Consider the following 19,950-nt stretch of genomic DNA (forward strand, 5'->3'; position numbering starts at 1 on the left):
GGGTCAAACTAGAAAATTTCTATTTTCCGATTTGATGAGGACAACGTTGGTATCTTCGGATGGAACTACTTTACCACCTTCCCAAGATGTGGGCTCACCTTATAAGTTGGCCCACGTGACGAAGGTTTCATTTTTATTTATTGTTTTGCGAATCGACGGGCTTAACACATGCCGAATGTTTTTCTGTCAAACCAAAAACATGCAGAAAAGAGTAATTGGCTCTAGGCATTGAATTTACAGTTTAGTTCAGAAAAATAATATAAATTGCTATAGATGGTATTAAAATAGCATGAATCAATCAAAAATTGTAGGTCAGTTTGAGACGTATGAGTCACCGAGCAGAACATAGTACATATGCATATACCTTCACCCCTATGAATGATGCAAGATTCGTTCGGTACTTTCTGCCAGCTCACGGGGTACATATTTAATTTGTACACTTATATTGTTTTTGCGGCTGGATCGAGCCGCGGAAAATTTGTGTTAGGGAAAGTTGCATGGAGAACAAAAAAAATTCTACACACACGAGATCTATCCATGAAGATGTATAGCTACGAGAGAGGGAGAGCATCTTCATACCCTTGAATATCGCTAAGCGGAAGCATTTATCAACGCGGTTGATGTAGTCGTACACCTTCACGATCTGTCCCGATCAAGTACCGAACGTACGGCACCTCCGCGTTCAACACACGTTTAGCTCGATAACGTCCTCACCTTCTTGATCCAGCAAGAGGAGCGAAGTAGTAGATGAGTTCCCGTAGCACGGCGGTGTGGTGACGGTGGTGGTGAAGAACAATCTTCGCAGGGCTTCGCCAAGCACAATGGAAATTATAATGGAGGATAAACTAGAGGGGGCGGGGTTGCCGGCACACGGCTTGGTGAGTCTTGATGTGTTTCGGGTGTCAGCCCTGCCCCTCTATTTATATGTTGAGCCCTGAGGTTGTTTCTTGGAGAAAGAGCCTCCTCAAAGTTTGTTTTGCCCGCAAGGCAAGATTCCTTCTCGGACTCCAGGACCAGACGCCATAGTTCTCGGCATCTGGCCCAGACGCCATGGGCTTCGGTATCTGGCCTAGGGCCAGATGCCAGGATCCCTGGCGTGTGGTCCCTGACCTCCGCAAAACTTCCTTTTGCAGTGACCTAAAGCCCCGTGGGCCTTACTCCCTGGCCTAACCATATCATCCTATATATCAATCTTTACCTCCGAACCATTCTGGAACTCCTGGTCATGTCCGTGATCTCATCCGGGACTCGGAACAACATTCGGTCACCAACATACATAACTCATATAATATTATATCATCAACGAACGTTAAGCGTGCGGACCCTATGATACGTCTCCAACGTATCTATAATTTTTTATCGTTCCATGCTATTATATTATCTATTTTGGATGTTTTATATGCATTAATATGCTATTTTATATTATTTTTTGGACTAACCTATTAACCTAGAGCCCAGTGCCAGTTCCTGTTTTTTTCCTTGTTTTAGAGTTTCGCAGAAAAGGAATACCAAACGGAGTCCAAACGGAATAAAACTTTCACGATGATTTTTCTTGGACCAGAAGTCATCCAGAGGAGTTGGAGTGCAAGTTAGAGAAGCCATGAGGCGGCCACAAGGACGGAGGGCGCGCCCCCCACCCTTGTGGGCCCCTCGTGACTCCATCGACCTAGTTTCTTCGCCTATATATTCTCATATATCCCAAAACCAATAGAGAGAGCAACAAAAACACTTTTCCACCGCCGCAACCTTTTGTAACCGTGAGATCCCATCTAGGGGCCTTTTCCGGCGTCCTGCCGGAGGGGGATTCGATCACGGAGGGCTTCTACATCAACACCATTGCCCTTCCGATGAAGCGTGAGTAGTTTGCCTCAGACCTACGGGTCCATAGCTAGTAGCTAGATGGCTTCTTCTTCTCTCTTTGATTCTCAACACCATGTTCTCCTCAATGTTCTTGGAGATCTATTTGATGTAATACTTTTTTGCGGTGTGTTTGCCGAGATCCGATGAATTGTGGATTTATGATCAGCTTATCTATGAATATTATTTGAATCTTCCCTAAATTCTTTTGTGCATGATTTCATATCTTTGTAATTCTCTTCGAACTATCGATTTGGTTTGGCCAACTAGATTGGTTTTTCTTGCAATGGGAGAAGTGCTTAGCTTTGGGTTCAATCTTGCGGTGTTCTTTCAAAGTGACAATAGGGCAGCAAGGCACGTATTATATTGTTGCCATCGAGGATAAAAAGATGGGGTTTTCATCATATTGCTTGAGTTAATTCCTCTACATCATGTCATCTTGCTTAATGCGTTACTCTGTTCTTTATGAACTTAATACTCTAGATGCATGCTGGATAGCGGTCGATGTGTGGAGTAATAGTAGTAGATGCAGAATCGTTTCGGTCTACTTGACACGGACGTGATGCCTATATTCATGATCATTGCCTTAGATATCGTCATAACTTTGCGCTTTTCAATCAATTGCTCGGCAGTAATTTGTTCACAAACCTTATTATTTTCTATCTTGAGAGAAGCCTCTAGTGAAACCTATGGCCCCAGGGTCTATTTTCCATCATATAAGTTTCCGATCTATAATTTTAGTTTCCGATTTACTTCCTTTGCGATCTTTTACTTTCCAATCTATAAAACAAAAATACCAAATATATTTACTTTACTGTTTATCTATCTCTATTAGATCTCACTTTTGCAACTAACCGTGAAGGGATTGACAACCCCTTTATCGCGTTGGGTGCAAGTTGTTTGATTGTTTGTGCAAGTATCCGGTGACTTGTGTGTTGTCTCCTACTGGATTGATACCTTGGTTCTCAAACTGAGGGAAATACTTACTCTACTTTGTTGCATCACCCTTTCCTCTTCAAGGGAAAAACCAACGCGAGCTCAAGAGGTAGCACCCTACGGGTTCGAGAATGATGTAGACATGACCGAGACGCTTCTCCGGTCAATAGCCAATAGCGGGACCTGGATGCCCATATTGGTTCCTTTATATTCTACGAAGATCTTTGCCGGTCGAACCTTTATGACAACACATGTAGTTCCCTTTGTCTATCGGTATGTTACTTGCCCGAGATTCGATCGTCAGTATTTCCATACCTAGTTCAATCTCGTTACCGACAAGTCTCTTTACTCGTTCCGTAATACATCATCCTATAACTAACTCCTTAGTCACTTTGCTTGCAAGCTTATTGTAATGTTGTATTACCGAGAGGGCCCAGAGATACCTCTCCGTCATATGAAGTGACAAATCCCAATCTTGATCCATGCCAACTCAACAGACACCTTTGGAGATACCTGTAGAGCATCTTTATGATCAGCCAGTTATGTTGTGACGTTTGATAGCACACAAGGTATTCCTCCGATATCAATAAACTGAACGATCATATGCCAAGCTAACGGATTGGTCTTGTCCATCACATCATTCTCCTAATGATGTGATCCCGTTATCAAATGACAACACATGTCCATGGTTAGGAAACCTTGAACATCTTTGATCAACGAGCTAGTCTAGTAGAGGCTTACTAGGGACACGGTATTTGTTTATGTATCCACACATGTATTTAAGTTTCTGATCAATACAATTCTAGCATGAATAATAAACCTTTATCATGAACAAGGAAATATAACAATAAAAACTTTATTATTGCCTCTAGGGCATATTTCCCGTCAGTCTCCCACTTTCACTAGAGTCAATAATCTAGATTGCAGTGTAATGAATCTAACACACATGGAGTCTTGGTGTTGATCATGTTTTGCCCGCGGAAGAGGTTTAGTCAACGGATCTGCCACATTCAGATTCGTATGTGCTTTGCAAATTTCTATGTCTCCATCCTTGACATTTTCACGAATAGAGTTGAAGAGTCCCTTGATGTGTTTGGTTCTCTTGTGAAACCTGGATTCCTTCGCTAATGCAAGTGCTCCAGTGTTGTCACAAAAGATTGTCATTGGACCCGATGCACAGGGTATTACATCCAGATCGGGTATGAACTCCTACATCCAAACTCCTTCATGCGCTGCTTCCAAAGCAGCTATGTACTCCGCTTCACACGTAGTTCCCGCCACGATGCTCTGCTTGGAAGTGCACCAACTGACAGCTCCACCATTCAATATAAATACTTATCTGGTTTGTGACTTAGAGTCATCTGGATCTGTGTTGAAGCTAGCATCGATGTAACCTTTTACGACGAGCTCTTCGTCACCTCCATAAACGAGAAACATACCATGGGTCCTTTTCAGGTACTTCTGCAGGATGTTCTTGACCGTTGTCTAGTGATCCACTCCTGGATTACTTTGGTACCTCCCTGCCAAACTTATGGCAAGGCACACATCAGGTCTGGTACACAGCAAGGCATACATAATAGAACCTATGGTTGAGGCATAGGGAATGACTTTCATTTTCTCTCTATCTTCTGTCGTGGTCGAACTTTGAGTCTGACTCAATTTAACACCTTGCAACACAGGCAAGAACCCTTTCTTTGACTGGTCCATTTTGAACTTCTTCAGAACTTTGTCAAGGTATGTGCTTTGTGAAAGTAATATTAAGCGTCTCGATCTATCCCTATAGATCTTGATGCCCAATATATAAGCAGCTTCACAGAGGTCTTTCATTGGAAAATTCTTATTCAAGTATCCTTTTATGCTATCCAGAAATTCTATATCATTTTCAATCAACAATATGTCATCCACACATAATATCAGAAATGCTATAGAGCTCCCACACACTTTCTTATAAATACAGGCTTCACCATCAGTCTGTATAAAACCATATGCTTTTATCACATCATCAAAGCGTATATTCCAACTCCGAGATGCTTGCACCAGTCCATAGATGGATCGCTGGAGCTTCAACACTTTGTTAGCACCTTTAGGATCGACAAAACCTTCTGGTTGCACCATATACAACTCTTCTTCAAGAAACCTGTTAAGGAATGCAGTTTTGGCATCCATTTGCCAGATTTCAAAATCATAAAATGCGGCAATTGGTAACATGATTCGGATAGACTTAAGACTCGCTACGGGTGAGAAAGTCTCATCGTAGTCAAGCCATTGAACATGTCGAAAACCTTTCGCGACATGTCAATAATCATGCATTGTGAACATGAAAAATTGCTAAATGGAATTATATGAGGGATTCTTATACTAGCGTAAACTTTAAAGAGTGATGGAAAAATCCACACATCACCCGTTTATTCATTTAAATGGATTTTTTGTAAACAAATTATAAATATAATTCTAAAACCCTATATGTTTTAGTGTGGCCTTGTCATGGTCGTAAGTGGCTACCCTAAAAATTTCAGGTCTTTTGAAATTAGTTTGATCCCTCAAATAATTTAAGGAACAATTTTTATTTTTATTTTTATTAGAATTGTAGAGAGAGAGGGGAAGAACATGGACCGTCTCTTAAGTAACAAGAGCATCCATCTTGATCGATGAACAAAACACACCTGAATAACCAACGAAGAAGCCCAAATCACATGGTGGAAATCAGTGAAACAATGATGATAAGCAAGCAAAACATCCACTTGACAATAACGATTCATTTGACAAATGATAATTATGACCACCATTTTTTTGCAAACATAACCACTGAATAAGTTCACCAACACCACCTTATAGATTCTTGGTTCCTTACAACCCATTATGACATAAACAAGCACACTAAAATGTAGACATTGGTAATACTAAGCGTTCATTACTTCAGCGCGGCCTAGATGTTCCTCTACTCAAAGGCCCACTAGTTCTCCCTGCGGATCTCCTCCTCCTCCTCAGGTTTTAATTTCTCATTGATGTTGAAGATCTTGCGGATCTCCTCTGGCGTCTTTCCCGTCATCATGTCAGCGACGGCCTGGCAAGTCAGGTCTAGGAGCCCCTTGATGTTGAGGTGGTTTGCAGCCTGAGAGGGGGCAAAAGTGCAAAAGGAATAATGGTGTGTCAGATGGAAGCATCGGTTTCTAAAAACATGGTTAATTACATATACCACCTACATAGATGTTCTTGCGACAAACTAGAACACAAAACAAGGCATGCATTAATCAAAAGACATTGATTCAAAGACCATAACATGGGTTAACATAATTGGATCGATAGTCAAGAAAAGTTAAAATAACTGTAACAAAATAGAGTGAGGTCATACACAGCTACATACATTCCTGCATGATAAATGATAATTTTGTAAGTGCATAAGCTACATGGGTTCAGATAACAAGCACCACGTCTCAAAATGCATTGGCAATTGCATTCATCATCCGGTAATTTGGATATCAACATGTATGGCTAGTACACCACAATCATCAGTCAAGCAATGATACGCAGATGAACACATTCATAGTCAATATGGATCAATATAGTGGCATCTAAAAGATTAGCTCAGATGATAAAGGCAGCGATAACAATAAAGTTAGAAACATAGTTATCCATCATAGCAAAATCAAACCACAACACAAAACTTGTATTTAGGGGTTAGTAATATATGAAATTGGAATATATACTGCAAGTGAAGATGACACATGTGAGATATAAATCTTATATATGATAAAATAAGATAACCATAAGAAAAGAAATTCAAAGTAAATAGCGCTAAACTCTTGCAAACAAGATCAGGATTTTATAGTGGCAATGGGAAGTCATGCATGGTTTCACTTCAAATGATGGAAAGCATCATCACTTCTCACATGGACATGCATAATGTATCATCTGGTGATTTAGCTACAAGGATGTAATGTTAATAGAACCACAATCAATACTCAACCAATGCTAGATAGAAGAAGGCATTCGTAGATGACATGGATCAATAGTGGTATCTAAAAGATTAGTTGAGATCATAAATATTGGATACAAAGTTAGAAACATTAGCATGATCATGTGATTTAGCTATCACTATGTATACAGTAAAATAAATAGTAAATCAATGCTAGATAGAAGAAGGCATTCATTGTTGACATATGGACCAGTAGTGGAATCTATAAGATTATATAAGATAATAAAGACAAAGATAGCAAATTTAGAAATAAGTGTGTGATCTACAAAGCATAATTACAAATACCAAAGTAGTAATGTGCGATATTGGATTTATGTATTATAACTAAGGATGACACATGCAACATACCACCCTATCTATGATAAACTAATATAACTATAACAAAACAAATTCAGAGCAAATACTACTAAAGTCTAGCATACAAGATCATAATTTTACACTAGATATGGACATTCATGCAAGGTTCAAATATAGAAATAACGGTGACATATGTAGCATAATCACAAAGACCATATATTGCTCTGCGTGGTCTGATGTTTCCGCAAGTTATTCAAAGAGAAACGACTCACTCTTCATCCCATATATGTAATTTACAAACACAATGATAGTGAATCTAATAATTTAAAATGTTTCTATGTTATTCATATATAGTGAAGCATATTAGACCAGATGAACATGGAACTGTAAATTAATATAGCTCCCCAGATAATGCCCGAACCTAGCTATTAGGGTGAGTCTGTATAGTCGGCCACTTTCTACATCGCCAATAACAACTCTTTATAACCTAAACATAATCCATTGTGTAACCTAACCTAATCCAATCGAGTCAAATCTACTTTGATGAAGGTACGAGGACAAATTCCAATCTATCTAAATCTCAATCAGACACAAGTAACAAGCCGGACAAAACAAAAACAATCTTGATTCCAACCATGGGGAATAGTATAAAATAGATCTAGAGAAAGTCAAGGAACAAATCGAAGGACGGAAAGTAATCACACCAGCATGATGTCGAATATGGTGTCCTTGTCGACCTTGACGAAATCTGCATCCCAGGTTTTTAGGTCCTCCACGAGCGCCGCAGGCACAGCCGATGTAGCATCTGACACCCTAGCTCCTCCTCCAAAATCAGATATGTCGGTGGCCTTTGCTTGGACGTGTTTGTTGCAGTACTCAATGACCTTGGAGAGGATCTTTGAGTTGACATTGCGGAGCAACAAGCCGTTGTCAGTATAGCCGTCCTCGATCATGTGCCGGATCATTTGCGACTCCATGGCCACCGCTTGCTCCACCTCAAACTCCTTACCGTCCGAACTCTTAAGCTTGATGATCTTCTTCTTGCCCTCTGCAGCCGCCACCGGGTGGATCGGAGCTAGGGTTGGGGTGGGAAAATTGGGGATCGAGGAAACCCTAACTAGAAGAGGAAACTCTGGCGGCGGCGGAAGAAAGGAGGAACGATGGTGTGTTTTGTTGCAGCGTGGATTGGGCTTTTGGGGAATTTATTTTGGGCCGATTGAGCAACGTTTGGATGAGTAGATATGTAGTGTATGGGCCTTAGAAAGAAATGAAGCAAAATAATACAAAACTAGATGAAATCAAACCAAATTTGTTACGAGTTCAAAGGGGTCAAACTAGAAAATTTGTATTTTCCGATTTGATGAGGACAACGTTGGTATCTTCGGTTGGAACTACTTTACCACCTTCCCAGGATGTGGGCTCACCTTATAAGTTGGCCCACATGACGAAGGTTTAATTTTTATTTACTATTTTACGAATCGACGGCTTAACACATGCCGAATGTTTTTCTGTCAAACCAAAAACATGCAGAAAAGAGTAACTGGCTCTAGGCATTGAATTTATAGTTTAGTTCGGAAAAATAATATAAATTGCTATAGATGGTATTATAATAGCATGAATCAATCAAAAACTCTACGTAAGTTTGAGACGTATGAGTCAACGAGCAGAACATAGTACATATGCATATACCTTCACACCTATGAATGATGCAAGATTCGTTGGGTACTTTCTGCCAGCTCACGGGGTACATATTTAATTTGTACACTTGTATTGATTGTGCGGCTGCATCGAGCTGCCGAAAATTTGTGTTGGGGAACGTTGCATTGAAAACTAAAATTTCTACACACACGCAAGATCTATCCATGGAGATGTATAGCTACGAGAGGGGGAGAGCATCTTCATACCCTTGAAGATCGCTAAGCGGAAGCATTTATCAACGTGGTTGATGTAGTCGTACACCTTCTGTTGGGGATCGTAGCAGAAATTAAAAAAATTCTACGCATCACCAAGATCAATCTATGGAGTCATCTAGCAACGAGAGAGATGAGTGCATCTACATACCCTTGTAGATCGCGAGCGGAAGCGTTCAAGTGAACGGGGTTGATGGAGTCGTACTCGTCGTGATCCAAATCACCGATGACCGAGCGCCGAACGGACGGCACCTCCGCGTTCAACACACGTACGGAGCAGCGACGTCTCCTCCTTCTTGATCCAGCAAGGGGGAAGGAGAGGTTGATGGAGATCCAGCAGCACGACGGCGTGGTGGTGGAAGTAGCGGGATTCCGACAGGGCTTTGCCAAGCGCTGCAGGAGGAGGGAGATGTGTCACGGGAGGGAGAGGGAGGCGCCAGGGGCTGTGGTACTGCTGCCCTCCCTCCCCCCCTTCTATATATAGGGCCCCTGGGGGGTCGCCGGCCCTGGAGATCCCATCTACAGGGGGGCGGCGGCCAATGGGGGAAACTTGCCCCCCAAGTCAGGTGGGGCGCCCCCACCCCCAGGGTTTCCAACCCTAGGCGCAGGGGGAGGCCCATGGGGGGCGCACCAGCCCACTAGGGGCTGGTTCCCTTCCCACTTCAGCCCATGGGGCCCTCCGGGATAGGTGGCCCCACCCGGTGGACCCCCGGGACCCTTCCGGTGGTCCCGGTACAATACCGGTGACCCCCGAAACTTTCCCGGTGGCCGAAACTAGACTTCCTATATATAATTCTTCACCTCCGGACCATTCCGGAACTCCTCGTGACGTCCGGGATCTCATCCGGGACTCCGAAAAACTTTCGGGTTTCCGCATACTAATATCTCTACAACCCTAGCGTCACCGAACCTTAAGTGTGTAGACCCTACGGGTTCGGGAGACATGCAGACATGGCCGAGACGACTCTCCGGTCAATAACCAATAGCGGGATCTGGATACCCATGTTGGCTCCCACATGTTCCACGATGATCTCATTGGATGAACCACGATGTCGAGGATTCAATCAATCCCGTATACAATTCCCTTTGTCAATCGGTACGTTACTTGCCCGAGATTCGATCGTCGGTATCCCAATACCTTGTTCAATCTCGTTACCGACAAGTCACTTTACTCATACCGTAATGCATGATCCCGTGCCCAAACACTTGGTCACATTGAGCTCATTATGATGATGCATTACCGAGTGGGCCCAGAGATACCTCTCCGTCATACGGAGTGACAAATCCCAGTCTCGATTCATGCCAACCCAACAGACACTTTCGGAGATACCCGTAGTGCACCTTTATAGCCACCCAGTTACGTTGTGACGTTTGGCACACCCAAAGCACTCCTACGGTATCCGGGAGTTGCACAATCTCATGGTCTAAGGAAATGATACTTGACATTTGGAAAAGCTCTAGCAAACGAACTACACGATCTTTGTGCTATGCTTAGGATTGGGTCTTGTCCATCACATCATTCTCCTAATGATGTGATCCCGTTATCAATGACATCTAATGTCCATAGTCAGGAAACCATGACCATCTATTGATCAACGAGCTAGTCAACTAGAGGCTCACTAGGGACATGTTGTGGTCTATGTATTCACACATGTATTACGATTTCCGGATAACACAATTATAGCATGAATAATAGACAATTATCATGAACAAGGAAATATAATAATAACCATTTTATTATTGCCTCTAGGGCATATTTCCAACAGTCTCCCACTTGCACTAGAGTCAATAATCTAGTTACATTGTGATGAATCGAACACCCATAGAGTTCTGGTGCTGATCATGTTTTGCTCTAGGGAGAGGTTTAGTCAACGGATCTGCTACATTCAGGTCTGTATGTACTTTACAAATATCTATGTCTCCATTTTGAACACTTTCACGAATGGAGTTGAAGCGACGCTTGATATGCCTGGTCTTCCTGTGAAACCTGGGCTCCTTGGCAAGGGCAATAGCTCCAGTGTTGTCACAGAAGAGAGTCATCGGGCCCGACGCATTGGGAATCACCCCTAGGTCGGTAATGAACTCCTTTATCCAGATTGCTTCTTGTGCTGCCTCTGAGGCCGCCATGTACTCCGCTTCACATGTAGATCCCGCCATAACGCTTTGCTTGCAACTGCACCAGCTTACTGCCCCACCATTCAAAATATACACGTATCCGGTTTGTGACTTAGAGTCATCCAGATCTGTGTCGAAGCTAGCATCGATGTAACCCTTTACGACGAGCTCTTCATCACCTCCATAAACGAGAAACATATCCTTAGTCCTCTTCAGGTACTTCAGGATATTCTTGACCGCTGTCCAGTGTTCCATGCCGGGATTACTTTGGTACCTTCCTACCAAACTTACGGCAAGGTTTACATCAGGTCTGGTACACAGCATGGCATACATAATAGACCCTATGGCCGAGGCATAGGAGATGACACTCATCTTTTCTCTATCTTCTGCCGTGGTCGGGCATTGAGCCGTGCTCAAATGCACACCTTGCAATACAGGCAAGAACCCCTTCTTGGACTGATCCATATTGAACTTCTTCAATATCTTGTCAAGGTACGTACTTTGTGAAAGACCAATGAGGCGTCTTGATCTATCTCTATAGATCTTGATGCCTAATATATAAGCCGCTTCTCCAAGGTCCTTCATTGAAAAACACTTGTTCAAGTAGGCCTTTATGCTTTCCAAGAATTCTATATCATTTCCCATCAATAGTATGTCATCCACATATAATATGAGAAATGCTACAGAGCTCCCACTCACTTTCTTGTAAACACAGGCTTCTCCATAAGTCTGTGTAAACCCAAACGCTTTGATCATCTCATCAAATCGAATGTTCCAACTCCGAGATGCTTGCACCAGCCCATAGATTGAGCGCTGGAGCTTGCATACTTTGTCAGCATTCTTAGGATCGACAAAACCTTCCGGCTGCATCATATACAATTCTTCCTTAAGGAAGCCGTTAAGGAATGCCGTTTTGACGTCCATTTGCCATATCTCATAATCATAGTATGCGGCAATTGCTAACATGATTCGGACGGACTTCAGCTTCGCTACGGGTGAGAAAGTCTCATAGTAGTCAACCCCTTGAACTTGTCGATAACCCTTAGCGACAAGTCGAGCCTTATAGATGGTCACATTACCATCCGCGTCTGTCTTCTTCTTAAAGATCCATTTATTTTCTATGGCTCGCCGATCATCGGGCAAGTCAGTCAAAGTCCATACTTTGTTTTCATACATGGATCCTATCTCGGATTGCATGGCTTCAAGCCATTTGTTGGAATCCGGGCCCGCCATCGCTTCTTCATAGTTCGAAGGTTCACCGTTGTCAAACAACATGATTTCCATGACAGGGTTGCCGTACCACTCTGGTGCGGAACGTGTCCTTGTGGACCTACGAAGTTCAGCAGTAACTTGATCTGAAGCTTCATGATCATCATCATTAACTTCCTCCCCAGTCGGTGCAGGCACCACAGGAACATCTTCCCGCGCTGCGCTACTTTCCGGTTTGGAAGGGGTGACTATCACCTCATCAAGTTCCACTTTCCTCCCACTCACTTCTTTCGAGAGAAACTCTTTCTCCAGAAAGGACCCGTTCTTGGCAACAAAGATCTTGCCTTCGGATCTGAGGTAGAAGGTATACCCAATGGTTTCCTTAGGGTATCCTATGAAGACGCATTTTTCCGACTTGGGTTCGAGCTTTTCAGGTTGAAGTTTCTTGACATAAGCATCGCATCCCCAAACTTTTAGAAACGACAGCTTAGGTTTCTTCCCAAACCATAATTCATACGGTGTCGTCTCAATGGATTTCGACGGAGCCCTATTTAAAGTGAATGCGGCAGTCTCTAAAGCATAGCCCCAGAATGATAGCGGTAGATCGGTAAGAGACATCATAGATCGCACCATATCCAATAGAGTGCGATTACGACGTTCGGACACACCATTACGCTGAGGTGTTCCAGGCGGCATGAGTTGTGAAACAATTCCACATTTCCTTAAGTGTGTGCCAAATTCGTGACTCAAATATTCCCCTCCACGATCTGATCGTAAGAACTTTATTTTCCTGTCACGTTGATTCTCAACCTCACTCTGAAATTCCTTGAACTTTTCAAAGGTCTCAGACTTGTGTTTCATTAGGTAGACATACCCATATCTACTCAAGTCATCAGTGAGAGTGAGAACATAACGATAGCCACCGCGAGCCTCAACACTCATTGGACCGCACACATCAGTATGTATGATTTCCAATAAGTTGGTTGCTCGCTCCATTGTTCCGGAGAACGGAGTCTTGGTCATCTTACCCATGAGGCATGGTTCGCACGTGTCAAATGATTCGTAATCAAGAGACTCTAAAAGTCCATCAGCATGGAGCTTCTTCATGCGCTTGACACCAATGTGACCAAGGCGGCAGTGCCACAAGTATGTGGGACTATCGTTATCAACTTTACATCTTTTGGTATTCACACTATGAATATGTGTAACATCACGTTCGAGATTCATTAAGAATAAACCATTGACCAGCGGGGCATGACCATAAAACATATCTCTCATATAAATAGAACAACCATTATTCTTGGATTTAAATGAGTAGCCATCTCGAAATAAACGAGATCCAGATACAATGTTCATGCTCAAAGCTGGCACTAAATAACAATTATTGAGGTTTAAAACTAATCCCGTAGGTAAATGCAGAGGTAGCGTGCCGACGGCGATCACATCGACCTTGGAACCATTCCCAACGCGCATCGTCACCTCGTCCTTCGCCAGTCTCCGCTTATTCCGCAGCTCCTGCTTTGAGTTACAAATATGAGCAAACGCACCGGTATCAAATACCCAGGAGCTACTACGAGTACTGGTAAGGTACACACCAATTACAAGTATATCACATATACCTTTGGTATTGCCGGCCTTCTTGTCCGCTAAGTATTTGGGGCAGTTCCGCTTCCAGTGACCACTTCCCTTGCAATAAAAGCACTCAGTCTCAGGCTTGGGTCCATTCTTTGGCTTCTTCCCGGCAACTGGCTTACCGGGCGCGGCAACTCCCTTGCCGTCCTTCTTGAAGTTCTTCTTACCCTTGCCTTTCTTGAACTTAGTGGTTTTATTCACCATCAACACTTGATGTTCCTTTCTGATCTCCACCTCCACTGATTTCAGCATTGAATATACCTCAGGAATGGTCTTTTCCATCCCCTGCATATTGAAGTTCGTCACAAAGCTCTTGTAGCTCGGTGGAAGCGACTGAAGGATTCTGTCAATGACCGCGTCATCCGAGAGATTAACTCCCAGCTGAGTCAAGCGGTTGTGTAACCCAGACATTTTGAGTATGTGCTCACTGACAGAACTATTTTCCTCCATCTTACAACTGAAGAACTTGTCGGAGACTTCATATCTCTCGACCCGGGCGTGAGCTTGGAAAACCATTTTCAGCTCTTCGAACATCTCATATGCTCCGTGTTGCTCAAAACGCTTTTGGAGCCCCGGTTCTAAGCTGTAAAGCATGCCGCACTGAACGAGGGAGTAATCATCAGCACGTGACTGCCAAGCATTCATAACGTCTTGGTTCTCTGGGATGGGTACATCACCTAGCGGTGCTTCCAGGACATAATCTTTCTTGGCAGCTATGAGGATGATCCTCAGGTTCCGGACCCAGTCCGTATAGTTGCTGCCATCATCTTTCAGTTTGGTTTTCTCTAGGAACGCGTTGAAGTTGAGGGCAACATTAGCGTGGGCCATTTGATCTACAAGACATATTGTAAAGATTTTAGACTAAGTTCATGATAATTAAGTTCATCTAATCAAATTATTCAATGAACTCCCACTCAGATAGACATCCCTCTAGTCATCTAAGTGAAACATGATCCGAGTCAACTAGGCCGTGTCCGATCATCACGTGAGACGGACTAGTCAACATCGGTGAACATCTTCATGTTGATCGTATCTTCTATACGACTCATGCTCGACCTTTCGGTCTTCCGTGTTCCGAGGCCATGTCTGTACATGCTAGGCTCGTCAAGTCAACCTAAGTGTATTGCGTGTGTAAATCTGGCTTACACCCGTTGTATTCGAACGTTAGAATCTATCAAACCCGATCATCACGTGGTGCTTCGAAACAACGAACCTTCGCAACGGTGCACAGTTAGGGGGAACACTTTCTTGAAATTTTAGTGAGGGATCATCTTATTTAAGCTACAGTCATTCAAAGCAAATAAGATGTAAAACATGATAAACATCACATGCAATCAAATAGTGACATGATATGGCCAATATCATTTTGCTCCTTTGATCTCCATCTTCGGGGCGCCATGATCATCTTCGTCACCGGCATGACACCATGATCTCCATCATCATGATCTCCATCATCGTGTCTTCATGAAGTTGTCACACCAACGATTACTTCTACTTCTATGGCTAACGTGTTTAGCAATAAAGTAAAGTAATTTACATGGCGTTATTCAATGACACGCAGGTCATACAAAAAATAAAGACAACTCCTATGGCTCCTGCCGGTTGTCATACTCATCGACATGCAAGTCGTGATTCCAATTACAAGAACATGATCAATCTCATACATCACATATATCATTCATCACATCCTTTTGGCCATATCACATCACACAGCATATGCTGCAAAAACAAGTTAGACGTCCTCTAATTGTTGTTGCATGTTTTTACGTGGCTTCTATAGGTTTCTAGCAAGAACGTTTCTTACCTACGTAAAACCACAACGTGATATGCCAATTTCTATTTACCCTTCATAAGGACCCTTTTCATCAAATCTGTTCCGACTAAAGTGGGAGAGACAGACACCCGCTAGCCACCTTATGCAACTAGTGCATGTCAGTCGGTGGAACCTGTCTCACGTAAGCGTACGTGTAAGGTCGGTCCGGGCCGCTTCATCCCACGATGCCGCCGAAACAAGATAAGACTAGTAGTGGCAAGAAAAATTGACAACATCTACGCCCACAACAAGTTTGTGTTCTACTCGTGCATAGAAACTACGCATAGACCTAGCTCATGATGCCACTGTTGGGGATCGTAGCAGAAATTAAAAAATTTCTACGCATCACCAAGATCAATCTATGGAGTCATCTAGCAACGAGAGAGATGAGTGCATCTACATACCCTCGTAGATCGCGAGCGGAAGCGTTCAAGTGAACGGGGTTGATGGAGTCGTACTCGTCGTGATCCAAATCACCGATGACCGAGCGCCGAACGGACGGCACCTCTGCGTTCAACACACGTACGGAGCAGCGACGTCTCCTCCTTCTTGATCCAGCAAGGGGGAAGGAGAGGTTGATGGAGATCCAGCAGCACGACGGCGTGGTGGTGGAAGTAGCGGGATTCCGACAGGGCTTCGCCAAGCGCTGCGGGAGGAGGGAGATGTGTCACGGGAGGGAGAGGGAGGCGCCAGGGGCTGTGGTACTGCTGCCCTCCCTCCCCCCTTCTATATATAGGGCCCCTGGGGGGCGCCGGCCCTGGAGATCCCATCTACAGGGGGGGCGGCCAAGGGGGGAAACTTGCCCCCCGAGTCAGGTGGGGCGCCCCCCACCCCCAGGGTTTCCAACCCTAGGCGCAAGGGGAGGCCCATGGGGGCGCACCAGCCCACCAGGGGCTGGTTCCCTTCCCACTTCAGCCCATGGGGCCCTCCGGGATAGGTGGCCCCACCCGGTAGACCCCCGGGACCCTTCCGGTGGTCCCGGTACAATACCGGTGACCCCCGAAACTTTCCCGGTGGCCGAAACTGGACTTCCTATATATAATTCTTCACCTCCGGACCATTCCGTAACTCCTCGTGACGTCCGGGATCTCATACGGGACTCCGAACAACTTTCGGGTTTCCGCATACTAATATCTCTACAACCCTAGCGTCACCGAACCTTAAGTGTGTAGACCCTACGGGTTCGGGAGACATGCAGACATGACCGAGACGACTCTACGGTCAATAACCAACAGCGGGATCTGGATACCCATGTTGGCTCCCACATGTTCCACGATGATTTCATCGGATGAACCACGATGTCGAGGATTCAATCAATCCCGTATACAATTCCCTTTGTCAATCGGTACGTTACTTGCCCGAGATTCGATCGTCGGTATCCCAATACCTTGTTCAATCTCGTTACCGACAAGTCACTTTACTCGTACCGTAATGCATGATCCCGTGACCAAACACTTGGTCACATTGAGCTCATTATGATGATGCATTACCGAGTGGGCCCAGAGATACCTCTCCATCATACGGAGTGACAAATCCCAGTCTCGATTCATGCCAACCCAACAGACACTTTCGGAGATACCCGTAGTGCACCTTTATAGCCACCCAGTTACGTTGTGACGTTTGGCACACCCAAAGCACTCCTATGGTATCCGGGAGTTGCACAATCTCATGGTCTAAGGAAATGATACTTGACATTTGGAAAAGCTCTAGCAAACGAACTACACGATCTTTGTGCTATGCTTAGGGCTGGGTCTTGTCCATCACATCATTCTCCTAATGATGTGATCCCGTTATCAATGACATCCAATGTCCATAGTCAGGAAACCATGACCATCTGTTGATCAACGAGCTAGTCAACTAGAGGCTCACTAGGGACATGTTGTGGTCTATGTATTCACACATGTATTACGATTTCCGGATAACACAATTATAGCATGAATAATAGACAATTATCATGAACAAGGAAATATAATAATAACCATTTTATTATTGCCTCTAGGGCATATTTCCAACACCTTCACGATCCGTCCCGATCAAGTACCGAACGCACGGCACCTCCGCATTCAGCACACGTTCAGCTCGATGACGTCCTCACCTTCTTGATCCATCAAGAGGGGCGAAGTAGTAGATGAGTTCCGTCAGCACGGTGGCGTGGTGACGGTGGTGATGAAGAACAATCTCCGTAGGGCTTCGCCAAGCACAACAGAAACTATGACGGAGGATAAACTAGAGGGGGCGGGGTTGCCGGCACACGGCTTGGTGAATCTTGATGTGTTCCGGGTGCTAGCCCTGCCCCTCTATTTATATGTTGAGCCCTGGGGTCATTTCTTGGATAAAGAGCCTCCTAAAACTCGGTTTTACCCGCAAGGCAAGAGTCCTTCTCGGACTCCAGGACCAGACGCCACAGTTCTTGGCGTTTGGCCCAGGGCCAGACGCCAGGGTCCCTGCATCTGGTCCCTAACCTTCGCAAAACTTCCTTTTGCACCGACCTAAAGCCCTGTGGGCCTTACCCCTTCGCCTAACCATATCATCCTATATATCAATCTTTACCTCCGAGCCATTCCGGAGCTCCTTGTCATGTTAGTGATCTCATCCGGGACTACGAACAACATTCGGTCACCAACATACATAACTCATATAATATTATATCGTTAACGAACGTTAAGCGTGTGGACCCTACGGATTCGAGAATGATGTAGACATGACCGAGACGCTTCTCCAGTCAATAGCCAATAGCGGGACCTGGATGCCCATATTAGTTCCTACATATTCTACGAAGATGTTTATCGGTCGAACCCTTATGACAACATACGTAGTTCCCTTTGTCTGTCAGTATGTTACTTGCCTGAGATTCGATCGTCAGTATCTCCATACCTAGTTAAATCTCGTTACCGGCAAGTCTCTTTACTCGTTATGTAATACATCATCCTGTAACTAACTCCTTAGTCACTTTGCTTGCAAGCTTCTTATGGTGTTGTATTACCGAGAGGGCCCAGAGATACTTCTTCATTATACGGAGTGACAAATCTCACTCTTGATCCATGCCAACTCAACAGACACCTTCGGAGATACCTGTAGAGCATCTTTATAATCACCCAGTTACGTTGTGACGTTTGACAGCACACATGGTATTCCTCCGGTATCCGGGGTTGCATGATCTCATGGTCGAAGGAATATGTATTTGACATTAAGAAAGCAGTAGCAATAAACTAAACGATCATCTGCTGAGCTAACGGATGGGTCTTGTCCATCACATCATTCTCCTGATATGATCCTGTTATCAAATGACAACACATGTCCGTGGTTAGGAAACCTTAACCATCTTTGATCAACGAGCTAGTCTAGTAGAGGCTTACTAGGGACACGGTATTCGTTTATGTATCCACACATGTATTTAAGTTTCCGATCAATACAATTCTAGCATTAATAATAACCTTTATCATGAATAAGGAAATACAATAATAACAACTTTATTATTACCTCTAGGGCATATTTCCATCAATTTGTGGATATTACATGTTGATACATCGACCATCACCGAATTACTCTTATAAAGGATGCAATTACTCTTATAAAGGATGATGGAGTACCGCCTCCGCACACCATCCGCCGCCTCGCGCGCCCTCCGCGTCGTCCAATGGAATAGTGGCGCCCCCTTCTGCCTGCCTCACGGCCACTCCACCGTCCAGCCATGTTGGGTCGTTCCTCACCCCTATGAGCGTGGGGAGCCTCTGGTCTGGCACCTTTTCTTCGCCACTACGTGCACATTTCTTGCAATGAGGGTGGTGTCTAAGACCAACTCCAATGCACCGACGCATTCTGTCCGTGCACATCTGTTTGGGTTGAAAGGAACACAAACCGCGGCCCAATGTGCCGACAAAAGTGGGCGTGTGTCCGCTTTTTGTCTGCATGCGACTCATTTCAGGCCCAGATTTGAGTCGGGTTTGCATCAGCACGGACATGAGGCGGACGCACGCGACGCCCGCCCTTGTCCTCCCCCTAGCCCGTCATTCGGTGGTACATTGGAAGTTACCCTCCTCTCTCGTCCAAAGCTAAGACACCCGGGCACCCCGCCTTCACCCGGTTCGGTCGGTTGTACATTGCCCAGGCCGCCGCCCGCACCCACAAACCTCCCCCGGCAACAGGCCGCTCCCGACGGGTACCCTTGCCAGCGAGCCAGGCCTAGTTTCACCGTTGTCGTAGCG

At 44.5% G+C, this 19,950-nt stretch overlaps 1 protein-coding gene across 1 annotated transcript; it reads right to left on the reverse strand.

Annotated features, from left to right (window-relative positions):
• Positions 1-5,529: 5,529 nt before the first annotated feature.
• Positions 5,530-8,219, reverse strand: LOC109777845 (SKP1-like protein 1). Its single transcript, XM_040396370.3, has 2 exons — positions 7,771-8,219; positions 5,530-5,905 (listed from the first exon to the last, which is right to left on the reverse strand). The coding sequence occupies exons 1-2, from the start codon at positions 8,041-8,043 to the stop codon at positions 5,747-5,749; spliced, it is 432 nt and encodes a 143-aa protein (XP_040252304.2). The 5' UTR covers positions 8,044-8,219; the 3' UTR covers positions 5,530-5,746.
• Positions 8,220-19,950: the final 11,731 nt, after the last annotated feature.

This window comes from Aegilops tauschii, chromosome 7 (genome assembly GCF_002575655.3).
Source record: "Aegilops tauschii subsp. strangulata cultivar AL8/78 chromosome 7, Aet v6.0, whole genome shotgun sequence".
Lineage (NCBI taxonomy): Eukaryota > Viridiplantae > Streptophyta > Magnoliopsida > Poales > Poaceae > Aegilops > Aegilops tauschii.

What these genes read in the sequence shown, in the direction of transcription:
- LOC109777845 (XM_040396370.3), bottom strand. Translation starts at nt 8,043, where the DNA reads ATGGAGTCGCAAATGATCCGGCACATGATCGAGGACGGCTATACTGAC. An exon ending in CCATATTCGACATCATGCTG is followed by an intron (nt 5,906 to 7,770) that starts GTGTGATTACTT and finishes GCCCCCTCTCAG; the next exon opens with GCTGCAAACCACCTCAACAT.